The sequence below is a fragment of the Cebus imitator genome, unplaced genomic scaffold, assembly GCF_001604975.1.
Source record: "Cebus imitator isolate Cc_AM_T3 unplaced genomic scaffold, Cebus_imitator-1.0 Scaffold486, whole genome shotgun sequence".
In the NCBI taxonomy this organism is placed as follows: Eukaryota; Metazoa; Chordata; class Mammalia; order Primates; family Cebidae; genus Cebus; species Cebus imitator.
The window spans coordinates 1,705,003-1,722,434 of record NW_016107801.1 but is presented as its reverse complement, the minus strand read 5'-3'; the positions used below and the strand labels follow the sequence as shown (position 1 = coordinate 1,722,434).

Below are 17,432 nucleotides of genomic sequence, written 5' to 3'. Positions count from 1 at the left end.
GGGATCAGGGAGGAGGAGCCTCTGAGGATGAGGGATCAGGGAGGAGCCATTGAGGACAAGGGATCAGGGAGGAGGAGCCATTAAGGACATGGGATCAGGGAGGAGGAGCCTCTGATGAGGGATCAGGGAGGAGCCATTGAGGACAAGGGATCAGGGAGGAGGAGCCATTAAGGACATGGGATCAGGGAGGAGGAGCCTCTGAGGATGAGGGATCAGGGAGGAGCCATTGAGGACAAGGGATCAGGGAGGANGAGGAGGAGCCATTAAGGACATGGGATCAGGGAGGAGGAGCCTCTGAGGATGAGGGATCAGGGAGGAGCCATTGAGGACAAGGGATCAGGGAGGAAGAGCCTATGAGGATGAGGGATCAGGGAGGAGGAGCCTCTGAGGATGAGGGATCAGGGAGGAGGAGCCTCTGATGAGCGATCAGGGAGGGGGGGTCTGTGAGGATGAGGGATCAGGGAGGAGGAGCCTGTGAGGACGAGGGATCAGGGAGGAGGAGCCTGTGAGGACGAGGGATCAGGGAGGTGGAGCCATTGAGGATGAGGGATCAGGGAGGAGGAGCCTCTGAGGATGAGGGATCAGGGAGGTGGAGCCTCTGACACTGGAGGATCAGGGAGGAGGAGCCTCTGAGGCTGGAGGATCAGGGAGCAGGGAGCCAAGTTTCCTGATGGCTCAGGATCAGGGCAAGGCAAAGGAGCCTGTTACTTCTGCCTCTGGACACCCCTCCATGAGGGGAAGGAGAAATAAACCTCTTGTTTTCTATTTTGGTTTCCTCTATCATACACCACAGAATGCACCAAAATGGAGTGTTTTTTCCCCCTTAGATTCAGGGTGTTGGTTTGTTGCCCAGGCTGGAGTACAGTGGTGCAATCACAGCTCACTGCAGCCTCAACCTCCTGGGCTCAGGTGATCCTCCGACCTCACCCTCTCGAGAAGCTGGGATCACAGATGTGCACCACCATGCCCAACTACTAAAAAAAAATGTTGTAGAGACAGAGTCTCACTGTGTTGACCAGGCTGGCCTCAACTTCCTGGGCTCAAGCCATCCTCCACCTCATCCTCCCACCTCAGCCTCCCACAGTGCAGAATGACAGGTGTGTGCCACTGTGCTGAGGGTATTTTTATCTTCAATATACATGTAAAGAAACAGGGGCTCAGGAGGTACCCAAGTGATGGGCAGGAATTAGAATCTCATTTGTCTGCCTGATACCACCTGGAGAATTCCAGGGCACCACATGGGAAACCCGTGGTGCTATGCCAGCCAGGAGGTGGCCATGGCACCATTACCTCCTTATCTCTCAGACCCTGCCAAGGTTGGGCCACCCTGAGATCTAGGCACCACAGTTCGGACAGACCCTGCGGACTCAGATGAAGGGATCCAGCCACTCCCTCCTCCCCTGGCATGAAAGGCTGACCACTCCTGCAGAAAAGAACTCAGGTTTATTTGCAGTAAAAACCATGGTTTGAAAAAACCCATTGGCAAATATACAGTTTGTGTCCATTTGGGGTTGCCGCCAGCTGGGGGCCCCAGATCCCTGACCCACATGCATCGGGCTCCCACGTTAATCTCAGGCCCCTGTAGTTGAGTCCCCACAGAGGATACTCCGTCTCCTGCTGAAACCATCAGACTCCCAGGCAGCACCCAGCCCTCCAGCCCTCCTGCCTTCGTGCCGTGCAAAAACCAAACCAAATATAGATCTCAAAACAAACACACACAAAACAAAAAGTCCGCAAAAACCAGGGTTCTAAATCATTTTTTCTCAGTGTCCTTCGTGATCATGACTTATTTGTCAACAAACTAAAATATACATCATTTTCTTGCTATTATAAAATCTCTTATTATTCACAGATATATAATGGGAGATTTGGATGAAATAATTACAAACCTTTTTTCCCTTAAAAAACAAACAAGCCAAACAAAACACAACAAAACAAAAACCCCAAAACCAAAACACAAGACCTTTCCGACGACAGCAAACACAGGGGCTGCTGGCTTCCTCCCGCCATCCTTGGCGCCTGCTGGGCCGTGGAGCACAAAGTGCTGGGTGCGCCCTGACACGCAGGCCCCAGGTGCTCTCCCAGGCCAGCTCTTCGCTTCCCTGCCCTGCCTGCACCTCCCCTCATTTCCCAAGACTTTGTCGGGGGCCACTCTCTCCCCCTGCCGCTGCCCATCCCGATGACCCCTCCCGCCTCTCCCCTACACTCCAGAGGCACAGAGCCCAGCGGCTACAAGGCCCGGCATCAGAAGGAGCCCCTAGGTCCCCAGCGCCACCCACAGCAGGGACCAGCCTCCCCAACACCCAGCCTGGGGTGGGCACCTCTCATAGGCTGTGCAGCTGGCCGGAGGGCCAAGGGGCTACAGGAAGCCCAGGTCTCACCAGACGCTTTGCAAGGAGCCGGGAGGGAGACGCTGTCACCAGGTCTCATGCAACGTCGGAGTAGAGAAACCAGGGCCTGGCCAGCCCAGCCAGAGGTCAAAAGCCAGGAGTCATGGCTGACGGAGGTAATGGGGTAGAGCCACCCCCAAGAGCACTTATTTTGAGTTGGCCAAGGCCCAGTTTTAGGCTGCAGGGGCCCTTGGAAGGAAGCCCTGCCAGGGGCTGCAACCAGCCTCTCGTGCCGAGGCTGGGCAGACCCTCAGGGACTACCCTGCAGGAGAGAAGAGGGGCCTCCTGGAGAGGGACTTGGCGGGGACCTACAGAGGGGAAAACCCTGTTTTCTTCCCTGCCCATTTCAGGGTTTACAAAAGATGTACTGACCTGGCAGCAGGGCAGGGCCGACACTTTCCTAGGACTCCAGAAAAGGCCTCTCAGAGAGAGGGTAGGGAACAGTACCACTGACGGGGAGCAGGGTTGGAATTTCATCATCTCAAAGGTCCCTCCCAAGAGACGGGCCTGCCCTGTGGGGTCTGTGTGTGCCCCTGGCGTGGAGGGGAGTAGGGGAGTCAGGGAGGTCCGGGGAGCCAGAGGGGCTGCAGAGGGCAACAACAGTGCTCTGTCCTCCTGTGCCCTAGCACAGTGGGGCAAGTGGGCCTGCAGTGAACAGCCTGGCTCTGGTCCCATCTGCCTCCCAAGGCCTGACACCTCCCCCTGGGAGCAGCAGGAAAAGACAGGCAAGGCTGAGTCCAGGGGCTGAGCAGAGGGGCGGGGGCAGGTCTTCTCTGCTGTCCCTAGCCCTCACTGGGACAGCATCTGCTGTTGAAACCTAGGCTCCTGAACGCCATCTCAGTTGGACGGGGGCAGGCGATGGGCTTTTGGCTTAGCTGCCACCCAGAGCCTGGCTCGCAGCACTGCTGGTGCCCCTTCCTCTGCGCTCTGGGTGGGGCTAGCCCAGGTTTCCTCTATGTACAATAGGGTACCCAGTGACGGGTCGCCCAGGGCAGGCTGACAGTGAAACGGTTCGAGTTTAGGATTTTCAACACCCTCCCCATCCCTGTGGGTGCTGGAAGACTGGAAGGTTGGTATTTCCCCCTGAGTCACGTGGGAGCTAGAGACAGACTTCAGGGCTGGAGTGGATGTCCCAAGAAAATCCACGATTTCTTGGGGCTGTCCATGTTCCTGCTGTCACTGGATGCCCTCCTCTTCTACGTACGTTGAAGGAAACCAGCCGATCTGAAAAAGATAGCAAGATTGTGTCTCTCTGTGTGTGTGTGTGTGAGCACATGTGTGCATGTCTATGTTGGGGTGGGGGCAAACAGAGACTCATGGAGATGGGGGGGCCCTTCAGAAGTCCAGAGTTCTCAGCCAGGCCTGCTACTCAGAAGGACCTGGTAGAGCCATTGCTTGGGAATAAGAGCAACTCAGAAAAACACCACCCTTGGTCAGTTTAAGACGATCTGCCCACTCTCCAGCTACCAGTCAGAAAAAAATTAATCTTCCTGAGGAAAAGAACATCACCCAGAACCACTACAGTTTTTCCTTAATACACAAGCTTGGCATTCAGTCAAGACCAAATGATACAAGAGAAAAAAAGCAGGCAGTAGAAATCAACCCAGAGGTATTGAGGTCATCTGTCAGGCGAGAGAAATAACTCTGATTTGTACTTTTAAGAAAATGGATGAAAAAGCAGACAATTTTACCAGAGAACCTAAATCAGAACTCAAATAGAAATCCTAGAACGGAAAAATAATGAAATGAAGAATCCAATAGAGAGATTTAGACAAACAGAAGACTAATAAACGGTAAGACAGGTCACTAGAAAGTGACCAGATAGAAAACCAGAGAGAAAAAAAGATGAAAAACACATAAAATTGTGGAAATAATACGAGGCCGTGGTAAAAAGTTCTGACATCCATGTGAATGAAGACCTTCCAGGAGAGAAGAGAAAATGGAACAGACGGGCTGCCTGCAGATGCCACTCTGGTTGAGAAATTTCCAAAAGTGATGGACATCAAGCCACAGGTTCAAAAATCTCTGTGAATCCTAAGCAGAATAAATAAAGAGAAAATCACACCTAGGCACATTGTAGTAAAAACGATGAAAAATGAAGGCCTTTTTAATTTTTTTACACGCAGCACAGTGGGTAGTAGCAACATTTCCTTCAAAGGAGCAACACTAAGAATGTTGTCTGACTTTTCTGCAGAAATAATGGAAGCCAGAAGACAGTGGAGTGATATCAGCAAAGTGCTGAAATAAAGCATTTGCCAACTTGGGACTCCACAGCCAGGAAATGTCCTTCAAAGATAAACTAGGTCTCTTTGGAGAAATGACTGATTCCTGGGGGAGAATGAGTAAGCACAAGAGAAGAGAAAGTTTTCCTTACAGTAGAATGCTAACTAATATCTACCGATAGAAAAAAAAAAAAAAAAAAAAAAAAAAAAAAAAAAAAAAAAAAAAAAAAAAAAAAAAAAAAAATCACTATTTTTCAGCCGTAAGAGGAATATTTACCTAACCTCAAAGTATTACCCTGCAAATTACTTGCTAATTACAGTAACTTCATAGTAGAGGAACACAGCAAATATAACCTTAAACACATGATCAAAGTTAATGTCACAAATAATGAGACAAACTGGCATGATTCATCTTCTAACAGGACACTATGGCATGGAGAAAGTGCCAACGTCCCCACTGTGGTGTTTGTTCCCAATGGCACCTCAATCAAATCATGAAGAAACATCAAATAAACCTAAATTGAGGCATATCCTATGAAAAAGTTGGCTCAAACTCTTCAAAAATGTAAACGTCATGTAAAGCAGAGAAAGCCTGAGGAATATTCCAGATTAAAGAGAGTTAAGGAGCACAGCAAGTCAACACAATTCATGATCCTGGATTGGACCCTGGACCAGGAGAAGAGAGCTAGAGAAGACATTTTTGGGGTGACTGGTGAGATTTGAAAACGAACAGATTGATAATTGTATTATATCAAAGGGGAATGTCCTTGGTCTTAGGAAATACTTAGGGGTAGAGAAATATGATTTCTGCAATTTACTCTGAAATGAGCTAGAGAGAAATAGACAAACACACCACACACCACAGCACAGCACAGCACGCGCGCACGCGCGCGCGCGCACACACACACACACACACACACACACACAGTGTGTGATAAAGCAAATGGGGCAAAACATTCACAACTGGTAAATCTGGGCAGGTTACTGCAACTTTTAAGTTGAAATTTTGAAATTTTAAGTTTGACATTTTGTTTCAAAATTGTAAGTAACAAACATTGTACAATGTGAACATTTTTTAAAAAGGTGAAATAAAGATGTTTTTAGATTCAACAGAAACTGAGAATTCATTAATAGCAAATACGCTTTAAAAAATACTAAAGAGAGGGAATGTCAGGCAGCAGGAAAATAGTTTTGGGTGGAAATATAATGCAGGAGGAAATGGGAGCCCTGGGAAAGGTGAACAGGGGGTAAATCTAAATGAGCACAACTGCCTAAAACAAAATAATGTCTGCTAAGGTTTGAATATATATAGATTTAAGATACATGACAACACTCGGAAAATGGATACAATCAAAAGTTGCAAGGTCCTTCCTTGCATTGTCTGAAAAACAGCAAAAAAAGTACTCATTTAAGGTAATATCTAAGAAGTCAAAGTGCATGCTGTAACTCTAAGGTTACCACTTCAGAAAAAAGTGTGTAACTAACAAAACAATCTAGGGGAGGGGAAGTGGAGTTAAAAATACAATGATTAATTCAAAAGTAGGCAAGAAAGAAGAAAAAAGGAGTAGATGTGACAAATAGAAAATAAAGTTAGATAACTTACTTAAATCCAAATTGGTCAGTAATTACATTAAATGTAAATGGGCTACATATGCCTATTAAAAGGCAAAGATTGTCAGATCAGACTGGCTTCCCCATCTCTTTATAAGAGACCCATTTTAAATAGAAGGAAATGGAAAAGTTTAAGTAGTATGAGAGAAAACAGTATGCCACACAAAGCAGTAACCCCAAGAAAGTTGATGCCATCTTAACAGCAGATAAAGAAGACTACAGCAAGAATAAATGCCAGAGAAAAGAAGAAACGTTTCATAATGATGACACGGTCAAACTGACAGGAATTATCCAGTAATACTCAAACTAGATGTCCTAAAACTCAATGCTCTATAGAAAATACCTGGATCTGGGAAAGGGCCCAGGTAGGTGCTTATTAAATTACAGCTTCAGGCACTTTTAAGGCCAATCACACGAGGACCACTTTGAGAACGAGTGGTCCTAGCCCTTTAGGTGAGGTACCTAAGCCTCAGTAGCCTTGATGCTTCTGCAGGGCAGTTGGGTAAAAAATGGATCAGACTTGAGGACCTCCAAGGGGCAGACTGCCGGCTATGTGAAGGCAGAGCAGCTCCTGCCACCAGGCAATGGAAGGGTCAGCACTGGGAGCCCTCTGCAGCCCCGTGCACCTGTCCTGTGAAGCTGCAGCTCACAAAGAAAGCTGGGCATGTTCTAACTGGTGGCACAGGGAGCTCTGGTGATTAGCTGGGTGGGTACTCAGAGAGATGAGTCAAAACTAGAGGTCCAGATGGGGCGTTGGGATGAAGAGGTCATGGGCTGAACGCAGAATCTTAGGGTGGCCAGGGCACTCTCAGGCCCACCTGGTACTTGGGAAAATGTGAAGGGATGGGGGTGGGTAGGGACTTAGTGTGTCTCTACCACCTCACCAGGGCATAGATGGGGCCTTAGAGAATGGCAGGAGGAGCCCAGCAAGGACACCGTGTCCTCCACAGTCCTGTGACCTCCTTTCCTGTAATCAGAGCTTAGCGACTTGAAAGTAATTTGGAGTGCAGCCATGAGGGCAGCCCAGAATGAAAACAGAAGGGGATGGAGGGTCCTAGGGGCCTGGATCCCGACCAAACCTCTGTCGCCGATTCTTAGCGGCGCGAGCTTGAGTTCGTGATAAACATCTGGAGCCTCAGTTTCCCCCTGTGAACCCCGGCATTCTGGGCTGCTGTGAGGATGAGGGAGATGGCAGAAGGTGGCTGGGACAGAGCCCGGGGTGTGGACACCGTTGTGGTACCCGTCTGCCTGAGCCCGACCCGCTGGGGGCTGCAGCGAGGCCAGCGCCGTGCGCTCAGGGTGGGGCTGCTCACCTGTCCATTGGTCTCGCCTTTCCACCAGCCCTGGTCCCCGCCGACGCGGCTGTAGATCCTGACCACATCGCCCTCCCGCAGCGAAAGCTCCCTCATGTCTCGGGCGGCAAAGTTGTACCTGGCCACAGCCGTGCCAATGACGCGGGGTGTGAACACTGTGGAGGGAGATGGGCAGCGTCACTCAGCTGCAGGAGGGGCCCGGCTAGGGCTTGAGGAGGTCCCTGGGCCAAGCTGGGTCTCTCCCCTGGTGCCCAGCACCCTGCTCTGTACCCTGAGAGGAAGGATACCAAGCAGAAAGGCTCTGGAGGGACGCCCCAGCCTCCAATTCCAGGCCCCTTCCCCTCTGGGTTTGGGGACACAGCACATCCAAGTCCCTGCAATGAGGATGCTCTCAGGGACAAGAGTAGGTGCCCAGGTGTGGGAAGTAGAAAAGTTCCGTTTTAAAGTTTCCTTTCTTGTTGAAGAATAAGTGTGCTGTGAGCTCTGTGAAGCCCTATCCTATGTAGCTGTGAGACACGCCGTGCTTACAGGCACGTAGCACATTCTTGTCCTTGCGCTTTAACCAAGATACCTGTGCTGGACGTGCTCACGGGCATGTCCCAGCTCTCCATTGCTTTTACCTGTTTAAAAAGTCTTAAGTTGTTAGCCAATCAGGTTTTAGTTTAGGTTGTGAGGTCTGGCTCCAGCCAATGGAGATCAGACACAGCAGTGAGGACGACCCCACATGTGTAAGGGATAAATGTGTGTGTTTTCCTTTGTTCATTGTACTCTCATGGCACAATGGCTAGTGAGGGAACCCTTCCTGCAGCCCAGGAAGTAAAAATGTCTTGCTGAAAGACCCTTTGTCTCAGTGCTGATTTTTCTTTGTGGCACCGAGCATCTATTTCCAACACCAGGCTTTGACTACCATTGCTCCAGTGGTCCCCCAATTCCAGAGTCCAAACCCAATCAGAACCCCAGCGGAACCAGCTTGGCCCAGATGCAGAATCCTGATAAACAGGTGACAATGACCATGGCCGAGGGGGGCAACACACAGGGCTGCTGGGAAGGGGCGTTGACTCTGGCAGCCAAAAGCCATGAGGTCAGGGCTGACTGAAACCCCCTCGTCCCTGCACCCAAGTCCCACAGCTCCTCCTCGTGGCCACCTGTTTTCTGCTACCAGAGGCAAAGCTCTTGATGAATAAGGAAGAATGACAGTGGGCAAGTGGCCACTGGGCTGGGTGTGTCCACAGGGGGTGGGTGTTGACAAGGACAGGGCCAAGCCTGACGCGTCCTCAGGTGCCCACAGCAGCCTCTGCCCAGCCTCCCCAGCCCCCTCCTTCCCCACCCAGCTCCAGACTGCGGGCAACTGTGGCCATGTCAGGCAGGGCTGTGAGGCCAGCGGGCAGCTCCGTGCTGGGTTTCCCAAGGCAGCTGCCACAGGCCTGGTCCCCCTACACCGTGGGTAACAGCGGTACCTGACCAGAAGGGAGCGGAGGGGCCCTGAGAAGCAGAGCTGAGGCCCTGAGGACTGAGAAAAGAAAAGTTGTAGGAAGCACAGGAAGCTGCAAAGAGGCGAGAGAGAACGTGAGGCGGGTGGCAGGGCATCCGCGCAGTCACGGCAGGCACAGCTACAGGCCAGGGGGCAAGGGGCGGGGCAGGCCCTGCGGCAGGGGAGGCCCCATGGAGAGGCAAGGGGGGCAGGGGCAGCGCGGGTTGTCAAGCCCCAGCCAGACACCGGCGCCGCTCGGCCACACCTGAGCTACCCTGGAGCTACCTAGAGCACGCTGGGACTACCTCCTCTCACGCCCTCGCCTGGCACACAGCAGGTGCTCACTAAGGCGGGCTGTTCCTCTCCTGGCCAGCTCGGCCTGTGTGGGAGCCATGGCCCTGAGGGTCACTGCAGGCTGGAGGACACGGGATGACTGTGGACAGAGTCCTGAGCTGGAAGTCACATGCTCTGGGCCTGCCCCTGCCCGATTCCATGTGGCCTTCTCTGTTCTGGGCTGTGGAGTCCAATCTGCAAACAGGCTGCTCTCACAGAGGAGGCCCAGGGCTGGGCACAGGGAGAGGTCTGGAAGCGGTGGGCCTGCCCTGTTCTCTCCTACCAGTGACAGCTCCACGCACAGGGGTCTCTGCCTGGACTTGGCCCCTCCAACTCCTGCTGGTTTCTGGGCAAGGGAGCCGACACAGAGCAGCAATTCTGAGCAGAGGCGGAGTCCCTGCCTGTCACACAGCCCAGGAGATGCCACATGACAGCATTTGTGACGGCTGGGGGGGCCGGGGCCAGTGCCACGTTCCCGGGGTGGGACTCCTGGCCTGGGTCTGTGAGGGCTGGATCTGGGCCCTGAGAAGTGGGCAAGAGCAGACCCCTCCAAGGAGCGCTGGTGTGCCGGCTGGGCTGGGGCGTTACCTGGGGACCGGCTGGAGGCCCTGGAGGCCGAACGTTCCCGGGACTTGTAGGGGTACTTGAGTGTGGTGTCCAGCTGCTTGAAGCTCTCCTTGAGTGAGTGGCACTGGTAGTACTCCACCAACTCCTGCAGGGCACACACACGCACTGACAGCTGCCGCCACCTCCAGGAAGCCCTCCCCCAGTGAGCTGGCCTCCCTCTCCCCCATCCTGCTTCATGCTGGGTCGAGACTAGCCTTGTGGACTCCTCAGAACTTCCCACTTCCCTGCAGCCCACAGTGGGTGGTCAGTACCACGAAGGTACCAGCAACTTCCCCGAATGTTTCTAGGAAAAATAATTTGTAAAAGGTGCCAAGACTGACCAGCATGGATGCTGACTGCAACAGCCTCTGTCATGGAAAACACGGAAACACTCTGTATCCAGCATATGGGACAAGCTTCTAGAAATAACAGGACCTCCAAGTGGCAGAGTGTCATGCGGCCATCAGCCAGGGAAAGATTCACTAATGGCGAATGTTTGTGACCGTGAAAAGTTGGCTGAAGATCCGCTGGAGTGTTGCCAGCATTATCGTTTTAAAACGGTAAATATGAACCACGCCTAAGCTGTGTGGAGAGAGGTTCTTACGGACTTACTGAGACACAAACATTGGGATTTCTTTCCCCTTTGTTTTTGAGACGGCGTCTCCCTCTGTCACCCGGGCTGGAGTGCAGTGGCACAATCTCGGCTCACTGCAGCCTCCACCTCCTGGATACAAACAATTCTCGTGCCTCAGCCTCCTAAGTAGCAGGGACCACAGGCACATGCCATCATGCCTGGCTAATTTTTGTATTTTTTGTAGACATGGGGTTTTGTCATGTTGGCCAAGCTGGTCTCGAACTCCTGACCCCAAGTGATCCACCCACCTCAGCCTCCCAAAGTGCTGGGATTACAGGCGTGAGCCACTGTGACCAGCCCGGGATTACGGATTTCTGCTTGACTTTATGCTTTTCTGTGGCCACAGCTAAGCACTTGGGGGCTCTCGTCAGGAGTTTTCAATACATACAACTTTTGTAATTAAGAAAACGTAGGCATAACTTTAACATCATTTTGAGCATTATGCCTGTAACAGCATTCCAGCTGGGACGGAGGGCGGGGTGGGGTGGGGAAGGAGTTGTTTGAATCCATACACATGTAATGGGGGTACTGGGCCAGGCCCCACCTGGAAGCCTGGCTTTCTGCTGTCACAGGAGGATGGGCACGAGAGGGCTCTGGGGATGCTGGTGGCCCGGGCTGCCCACAGTCCGCCCCTGTACTGTCTACCAGGGTCAACCACCCTGCCCAGGCTTTGGGGGTCAGAAGTCCCAATTCAGGAGGCTGTGACATAGCTCTGGCTGTCCCAGTGCCTTCAAAACCAGTTCCCTAAATCCTTCCCACACTGGGAAGAATCGGTCCTCATAGGAAACACGGCCATTGGCTCCGGGCCCAGAGGAAGCACCTGTGCCCCACGGGCTGGGCTGGAGTCACCTACCAGGAGGCTGTCGAATTTCTTGGCCTCCGTGATGTGGATCCAGTTGTCCTTCTCCACCACCTTGATGTGCTTCACCTCGTCGTTGAACCTGAAGAAACACAGGGCCCCGGAGGTCACTGCATGAGGGCCGCACGGCCTCAGCCCCCTCGGCAGCCAGGCTCGTTCTGTTTGCTGCAGCAAAGCCCCTCATCCCCGGCCTCCGGGCCACTCCCTGTCACCCTCTCTGACCCCAGCCCTTCGGGCCACCAGCCCTAGACAGCTCCTGCCCTCCGCCTGCCTGCCCTCCTTGCCTGTTTGGGGCCTGGCACCCCCAGCTGCTCAGCTCCCCACTCTCCTGGCCTCCAGCCCTGCCAGGGCATCCTGTCCCAGGTTTCTGCTCATTTGCTTCTTGGCACCAGGGCCTCTCCTCCTCCCGTGGAGCAGCCGGGCCCAGCCCTGACATCTCCTGACATCTCTCCCTGCATGTCTACTTGGCCGGCCAGGCATCGAGGCTGCTCCTCAGGGGCGCCGAGCACAGGCCTGTCTGGGCCTCAGCACAGCCCTGCCAGATGCTCACCTCCTTCTGTCCTCGTGGCCCTCTTGTGTCCTCAGGTCTCACTTCAAATGTGACAGCACAGGGGAGCCCCCGCACCCACCCCACTGCCACCCACCCCCTTGCCAGACACAGACATCACAAGAAAACTACAGCCCAATTCCCCTTATGACCATGGACGTGGAAATCCCCAGCAAGCAACCGGCAAAACAAATCTCTCTCCTGCAGTCGGGTGGCCTTTAATCACAGAGCATGGCCTGAGAGATGAAGGCAGGCGCTTCGATCACCGAACAAATGCCACGGAGCGCGTGACACAGGCCTGGGGGGCGTGGCCGAATGCACACCCTGTCACACCTAGGGGGGACGGCTACAGACCTGCACAGCGAGGTGCTGTACTGAAGGCTGCAGACAGCCGTAACACGACGTCAGCACAGAAAAGGTGTGGTAAAAACACAATATAAGAGATGGCGAAGATCCCGTAAGATTGTAATAGAGCGGAAAAGTTTCTATGGCCTGGTGACATCACAGCGCAGCCCATCACTCATGTCAGTGTGAGTATGCTGGCATAAACAAACCTACGGTGGTGCCAGGTCATACAGACACACAGCACAACAGTTCTGTGCAGCCCCGCGAGCTCGGGGCGTGGAGAGGACAGCGGGCTCCACTTCAGAAACACTGGGGGACACGTCTCCCCGAGCCCAGAGCCGCCACTTACTTGATGCTTATTGCAAATCGCTCGGCTTCGGCAGGCCGCTCCCTGATCAGATAGGTCCCGCTGGCGTGGGACTTGAGCAGGTTGTCCGTCTGCTGCCTCTCCATGTTACCTGCAAACCTACAGGAGGGGCCCAGGAGGAAAAGAGCCGCAGTGAGGACAGTGTCTGAGGGGCCCAGCCCTCCGTGCGTGGCAGGCCACGTGAAGCACTCTGCAGTCCTCATCCGAGAGCTCATCTCCGAATGCACCCCAGAGGAAGAGGCTGGGTCCCTACGAGCGGGCACCACCGTGGGTGGGGTCTGGCGTCCAAGCCCTGCCTACGATGGGATACAGTGAGGCTCAGGGCAGATCCTGAGAGCAGTAAGAGAGAGGGGCCACTGCGGCCTCCAGCCAGTCCCACGAGCTGTCTTCTGCTCTACAGACCCCGAGGCCCTGCCAGAGGAGTTCAGCGTATTCAGCAGATCCAATTTCTTTCCTAAAATATATTTTCACTATTTCAAAAGCAGCAATGGCATCACGGCTTATGTGGGTGTTTTTGGTAACACACTGAAGACTGCCAACATGCACGTCAGTGGGATTTTGAACAGACTTTGACATGAAGCTCTTCCTACCACCTGTACTGCAATGAAGCCCCCGGAGAGGGCAAGGCAAGCTCCCCCAAAATCCCCTGCCACGTCGTCAGGTGAGTTGGGACTTCAGTGACTTCAAACAGCCTCACTGTCCCCACCAAGCAACTGTAGTTAAGTCAGTGATGACACCTGTGACCTTAAGATGCCACCTTCATAGAGTGCAGTTCAAATTTAAAAAGGGTTTTATCCCCTGAAATAGCTGAGCCAGCTGAGCTGCTTTAGAGGGGGTTAGCAGCTGCCTCCAGGACACGGACACCCCAAGCTCACAGCAAGTTACAGGCCAGGAGGGAGAAGGCATTTGGGAGCCACTAATGCCTTCTCCCATGCTGCCAGCCATTCACAGGCACCATCCCGACCCTCGGGCACGCCCCCATAATGAAAAGGTCACCAGATGCCACGTCTGCAGGCCACCAACTACTCACCAGGGGTATGAAGTGTAGTCGATCTCTCGGGACGGCGGCCGGCTGATGGGTGGCTGGCGGCAGAGCACACAAGTGTTAGCGTCCCCCCAGGGCCACCCACACAGCAGGGCTCAGGGGGATCGCTGTCAGTGACCTCACCCCAGGATTGGCTGCCCTGGACGGGACCATCGGTGGATTCAGCCCCAGTGCCCCGGGCCCGGGAGGGGCCCGAGGGCGGCAGCCAGGACAGCCTCAGGGCTGAGTACATGCCCTACAGGTTTGATGGAATGGACACCAGCGCAGCCACCAGCTAACACGGACTTGATCCCCTGGGTGTGAGGTGTTCTCAGCCACTGGACGTGAGCACACACACAGCCAAGGCTCCCTGCTCCAGAGGCCCTGAACCCCTGGGGCGTTGATCTGGTGGTGGCCACACTCAGGCGGGCACTGCCGCTCCAGTGAGCAGGTAGGGCTCCCTCCTTGGCTAGAGCCCCCCACTGTAGCCTCACTGAGCTTCAGAGACTACCTCTTCCTTTCGCACCCTATTCACCATGCAGATGGGGAAACTGAGGCCTGGGGAAGGGAAGGAACCTGACCCAGGCCACCTAGTGAGTTCGTGACCCTGGTCCTCCCCTGCTGCCTGGTCCCCTTGGTCTTCCAAAGCGCCCTAAGTGCTGAGCACTTTCCCTTTCAGCAGAGGTAGTGCACGGGGCTGACAGGGCTGGGGCCGGTGGGGTGGGGGACGGGGGCACTGGGTTGCTGCAGTGGTGTTAGGAACCTACCCGCTGCACCTTCAAAGCCTTCAAACTTTCATTATTTTTTATTTTTTTGAGATTGAGTCTCATTCTGTCATCAGGCTGGAGTGCAGTGGCACAATCTTGGCTCACTGCAGCTTCGCCTCCCAGGTTTAAGTGATTCTCCTGCCTCAGCCTCCCGAATAGCTGGGACTATAGGTACATGCCACCATGCCCGAAATGTTTGTATTTTTAGTAAAGACAGGGTTTCACCAAGTTGGTCAGGCTGGTCTTAAACTCCCAACCTCATGATCCACCCACCTCAGCCTCCCAAAGCGCTGGGATTTCAGGCGTGAGCCACCATGCCCAGCCCACACTTTCACTTTTAGCTGTCCTTTTGGGGGCTGGAGGTGGAGTAACTCATTTTACTCAGGGCTGGCTGCTGCCTTTCTTAACAGAGCAGACAATTCGCTCCATACCCCTCAGATGAAAGGAATATCATATTGCCTTTATTTTAAATAGCATAAAGTCTAGCTTTGATTCCTTATGGATGAGGGAGCTTTTTTCTCTCTAAGGCTGCATGACAGTCCAAGAGAACTTAGAGAGTCCCTGAAATGCGGAGAAAGGCAGCTGGCTGGTCTCCAGTGCAATACAGCTGCTGCAGAGATGTCTGCTTCCGAAACCACCGAGATCAGCTGAGCCCCTTAAACAGAGGGATGGGCCGCCCCGCAGCCCCCCACCCATCTTCTCTCTGGGCTCCAGCTCCAGGAAGCAGCTTGCAGCAGCCTAAATTTAGCAAGGACATCCCAAACAAGCCAAAAATGTCCGCGTGAGGAGGCGGCTCCCGGAACCCTCAGCACCCAGGCCACCATGCTCCAGAAGCTTCTGTGGGAAAGGACTCACCCTTCCATCCACAGGGCAGGGCTTCACAGATGAGCTGGGGAAATACCCTGACTTCCTGGTTTGCACGAGACGACCCTGGTGGAGGAAAGAGATGGTGAGGACACAGGGCCGAGCCTGGCCTAAGGGAGTGTGGGGCCATTTCCATGGACTCAGCGTACAGCAAGCCTGCTCCCGAAGGGTGGCAGAAGCAGTGTTTTCTTTCCCCAGTTCAGCTGACCTGGTCACCTGGTCTCTAGGTGTCCCATCCTAGAGTTGAGAGCACTAAGGCTCAGTACATCAGCAAAGCCCCTCTGCAAGGCCACCCAGAAAACTGTGGCCCTGGTCATAGCCGGGGAGGGACAGAGCAGGACCGAGGATCTGTACAGCGCAGATGGCCTTTTGCGCCCTCTGACCCTCCTGTTACACGAATGCAGGGTCTGGTACAAGAAGTTCCTCACCGAATATGGACTGGTAATGACCACGACAAAATGGCTACCACATCGCTGTCACCTGAACATGAACAGACATTCAGCTCTAACGCCGGCTCCTGCGGGAGGCTGCCTTGCTGGGCTAAGCACCCCCGATCCCCCGTGGCGCTCTGCTGACCTGCGGGTCTTGGGGATCCCTTCAGCACTAGGCTTGGTGGAGGGGCCCAGGAGTGGGTGTCTGAGTCCTTGGCTCAGACGCTTGGGTGCCAGCACGCTCAAGGACACGGGGCCTCAGCGTGTCAGGAGGAGGGCATGTGTTCCCGGGACCCTTTCCAGCCCAGCCATCTGCTGAAGGCTCAGAAGGATGAACACCGCAAAGGCCTCCACTGAGGGCCTTGGAAACAGAACCGCGCATTTCTGGCTCAGAACCGTAAACCACATCATGATGACGCCACCTGTGCCCACCTGGGGAAGGAGTGACCCCGCCTGCTCACCCCACGATGCTGCCAAGGTTACTGGCCTGAGCTGAGGCAGGGGTGGGGAGGAGGGTGGGCATGGCATGGCCAGGGCAGAGGCCTGGGGAAGTGCTAAGAGACACAACAGAATCAGGAAGAACGGGCCAATGGAGAAAGGCCTTGGGCGCCAGGGCAGGAGGGCCTCTCCCAGGAAGGGACACTGCGTCCCCTACCACGTGAAAGCAGACACCCTGGGGAAGACCCAGCTAAGGTTCCCATGAATGCATGCCACAGCACAGAAGGGAGGCACTGAGGCAGGCGAGGCCCTGCCAGCCAGCCTGTGCCTCCTCCTCCCTGGCGGTCCCTCGCCCTCTGCTTCGGCCTCCGCCCCTGCCTGGGGATGTGCAGGACGTCATGCTTCTGCCCCGAGGAGCAGGGAGGAGCTGGAGCCGGGGACCCTCCACCCTCCCAGGCCCTAGGACCCACCTCCCACCACGGAGACTCGGGGTCGCCCCTCAGCAGCTCAAGCACGTCGCCTGTCTGGAAGGTCAGCACAGGCTTCCCGGGAGGGGCTGGGTTGCCATGGTAATTCTGCACGGCCACCATCTTGGGACCTGCAAAGGACAGGACAGCTCACTTGGTGACTCGGCAGCTCATTCAGTGACTGACTTGGGCCGGGCCCGCAGCCCACCCCAGCACACACACCCCTGCACCTGCGTCTCCCCTCCGTAAATCCTAAATATCACAAGTAAATTATTTATGCAATAAACAGATTCAGGGGTCACTGTGGCGACGGAAGCTTATTTTCAGATGGCACTTTGTGTTTTCTTCCAAACACCTTTCAGATCTGTGACCAGGAGGCAGCTGCGTGGAGCGGACAGGGCGACAGGCCAGCAGGCCCAGCGGCTTGCCCAAGGCCAGAGCTCGCAGAGGTGCCCTGGGCCTGAAATGGGGGTTTGGAGGCCGCTCTTAGACAAGCCTCACTCTCACCCAGCCCTGCCCATGGCTCTCAAGGAGCCCACGTCTGGCCCAGCCCAGCTCCCGCCTGGTCCCTGCCGACAGGGGTGAGGCTGTGCTGAGCGCTGCCTGACTGCACTGAAGTTTGCAGAGAACACGATGCTTTCTACGTATGCTGTGTCTACAAGCATGTTTCCATTAAGCTACCCGCAGCAAGGCGGTCAGGGAACGGGGCATGCGGTGGGGGCACAGGGGACATGGTGGGGGGA

General features: G+C 54.4%; 1 protein-coding gene across 6 annotated transcripts in view; it reads right to left on the bottom strand.

The window, feature by feature from the left end:
- Positions 1 to 1,424: 1,424 nt before the first annotated feature.
- The window catches only part of VAV2 (vav guanine nucleotide exchange factor 2), a 224,166-nt gene continuing 208,158 nt past the window's right edge, over positions 1,425 to 17,432 (bottom strand). For 3 of the 6 annotated variants that reach the window (XM_017513102.2, XM_017513101.2, XM_017513103.2), the window contains 9 exons: positions 16,693 to 16,820; positions 15,345 to 15,419; positions 13,729 to 13,781; positions 12,681 to 12,797; positions 11,434 to 11,521; positions 9,929 to 10,052; positions 8,994 to 9,080; positions 7,537 to 7,691; positions 1,425 to 3,614 (listed from right to left, as the gene is read on the bottom strand). In XM_017513102.2, coding sequence (XP_017368591.1) covers positions 3,567 to 3,614; positions 7,537 to 7,691; positions 8,994 to 9,080; positions 9,929 to 10,052; positions 11,434 to 11,521; positions 12,681 to 12,797; positions 13,729 to 13,781; positions 15,345 to 15,419; positions 16,693 to 16,820 — 875 coding nt within the window. In that variant the 3' untranslated portion in view covers positions 1,425 to 3,566. The remainder of the gene's footprint in view (positions 3,615 to 7,536; positions 7,692 to 8,993; positions 9,081 to 9,928; positions 10,053 to 11,433; positions 11,522 to 12,680; positions 12,798 to 13,728; positions 13,782 to 15,344; positions 15,420 to 16,692; positions 16,821 to 17,432) is intronic. The other 3 variants (XM_017513100.2, XM_017513104.2, XM_017513105.2) reach the window with 3 other exon arrangements.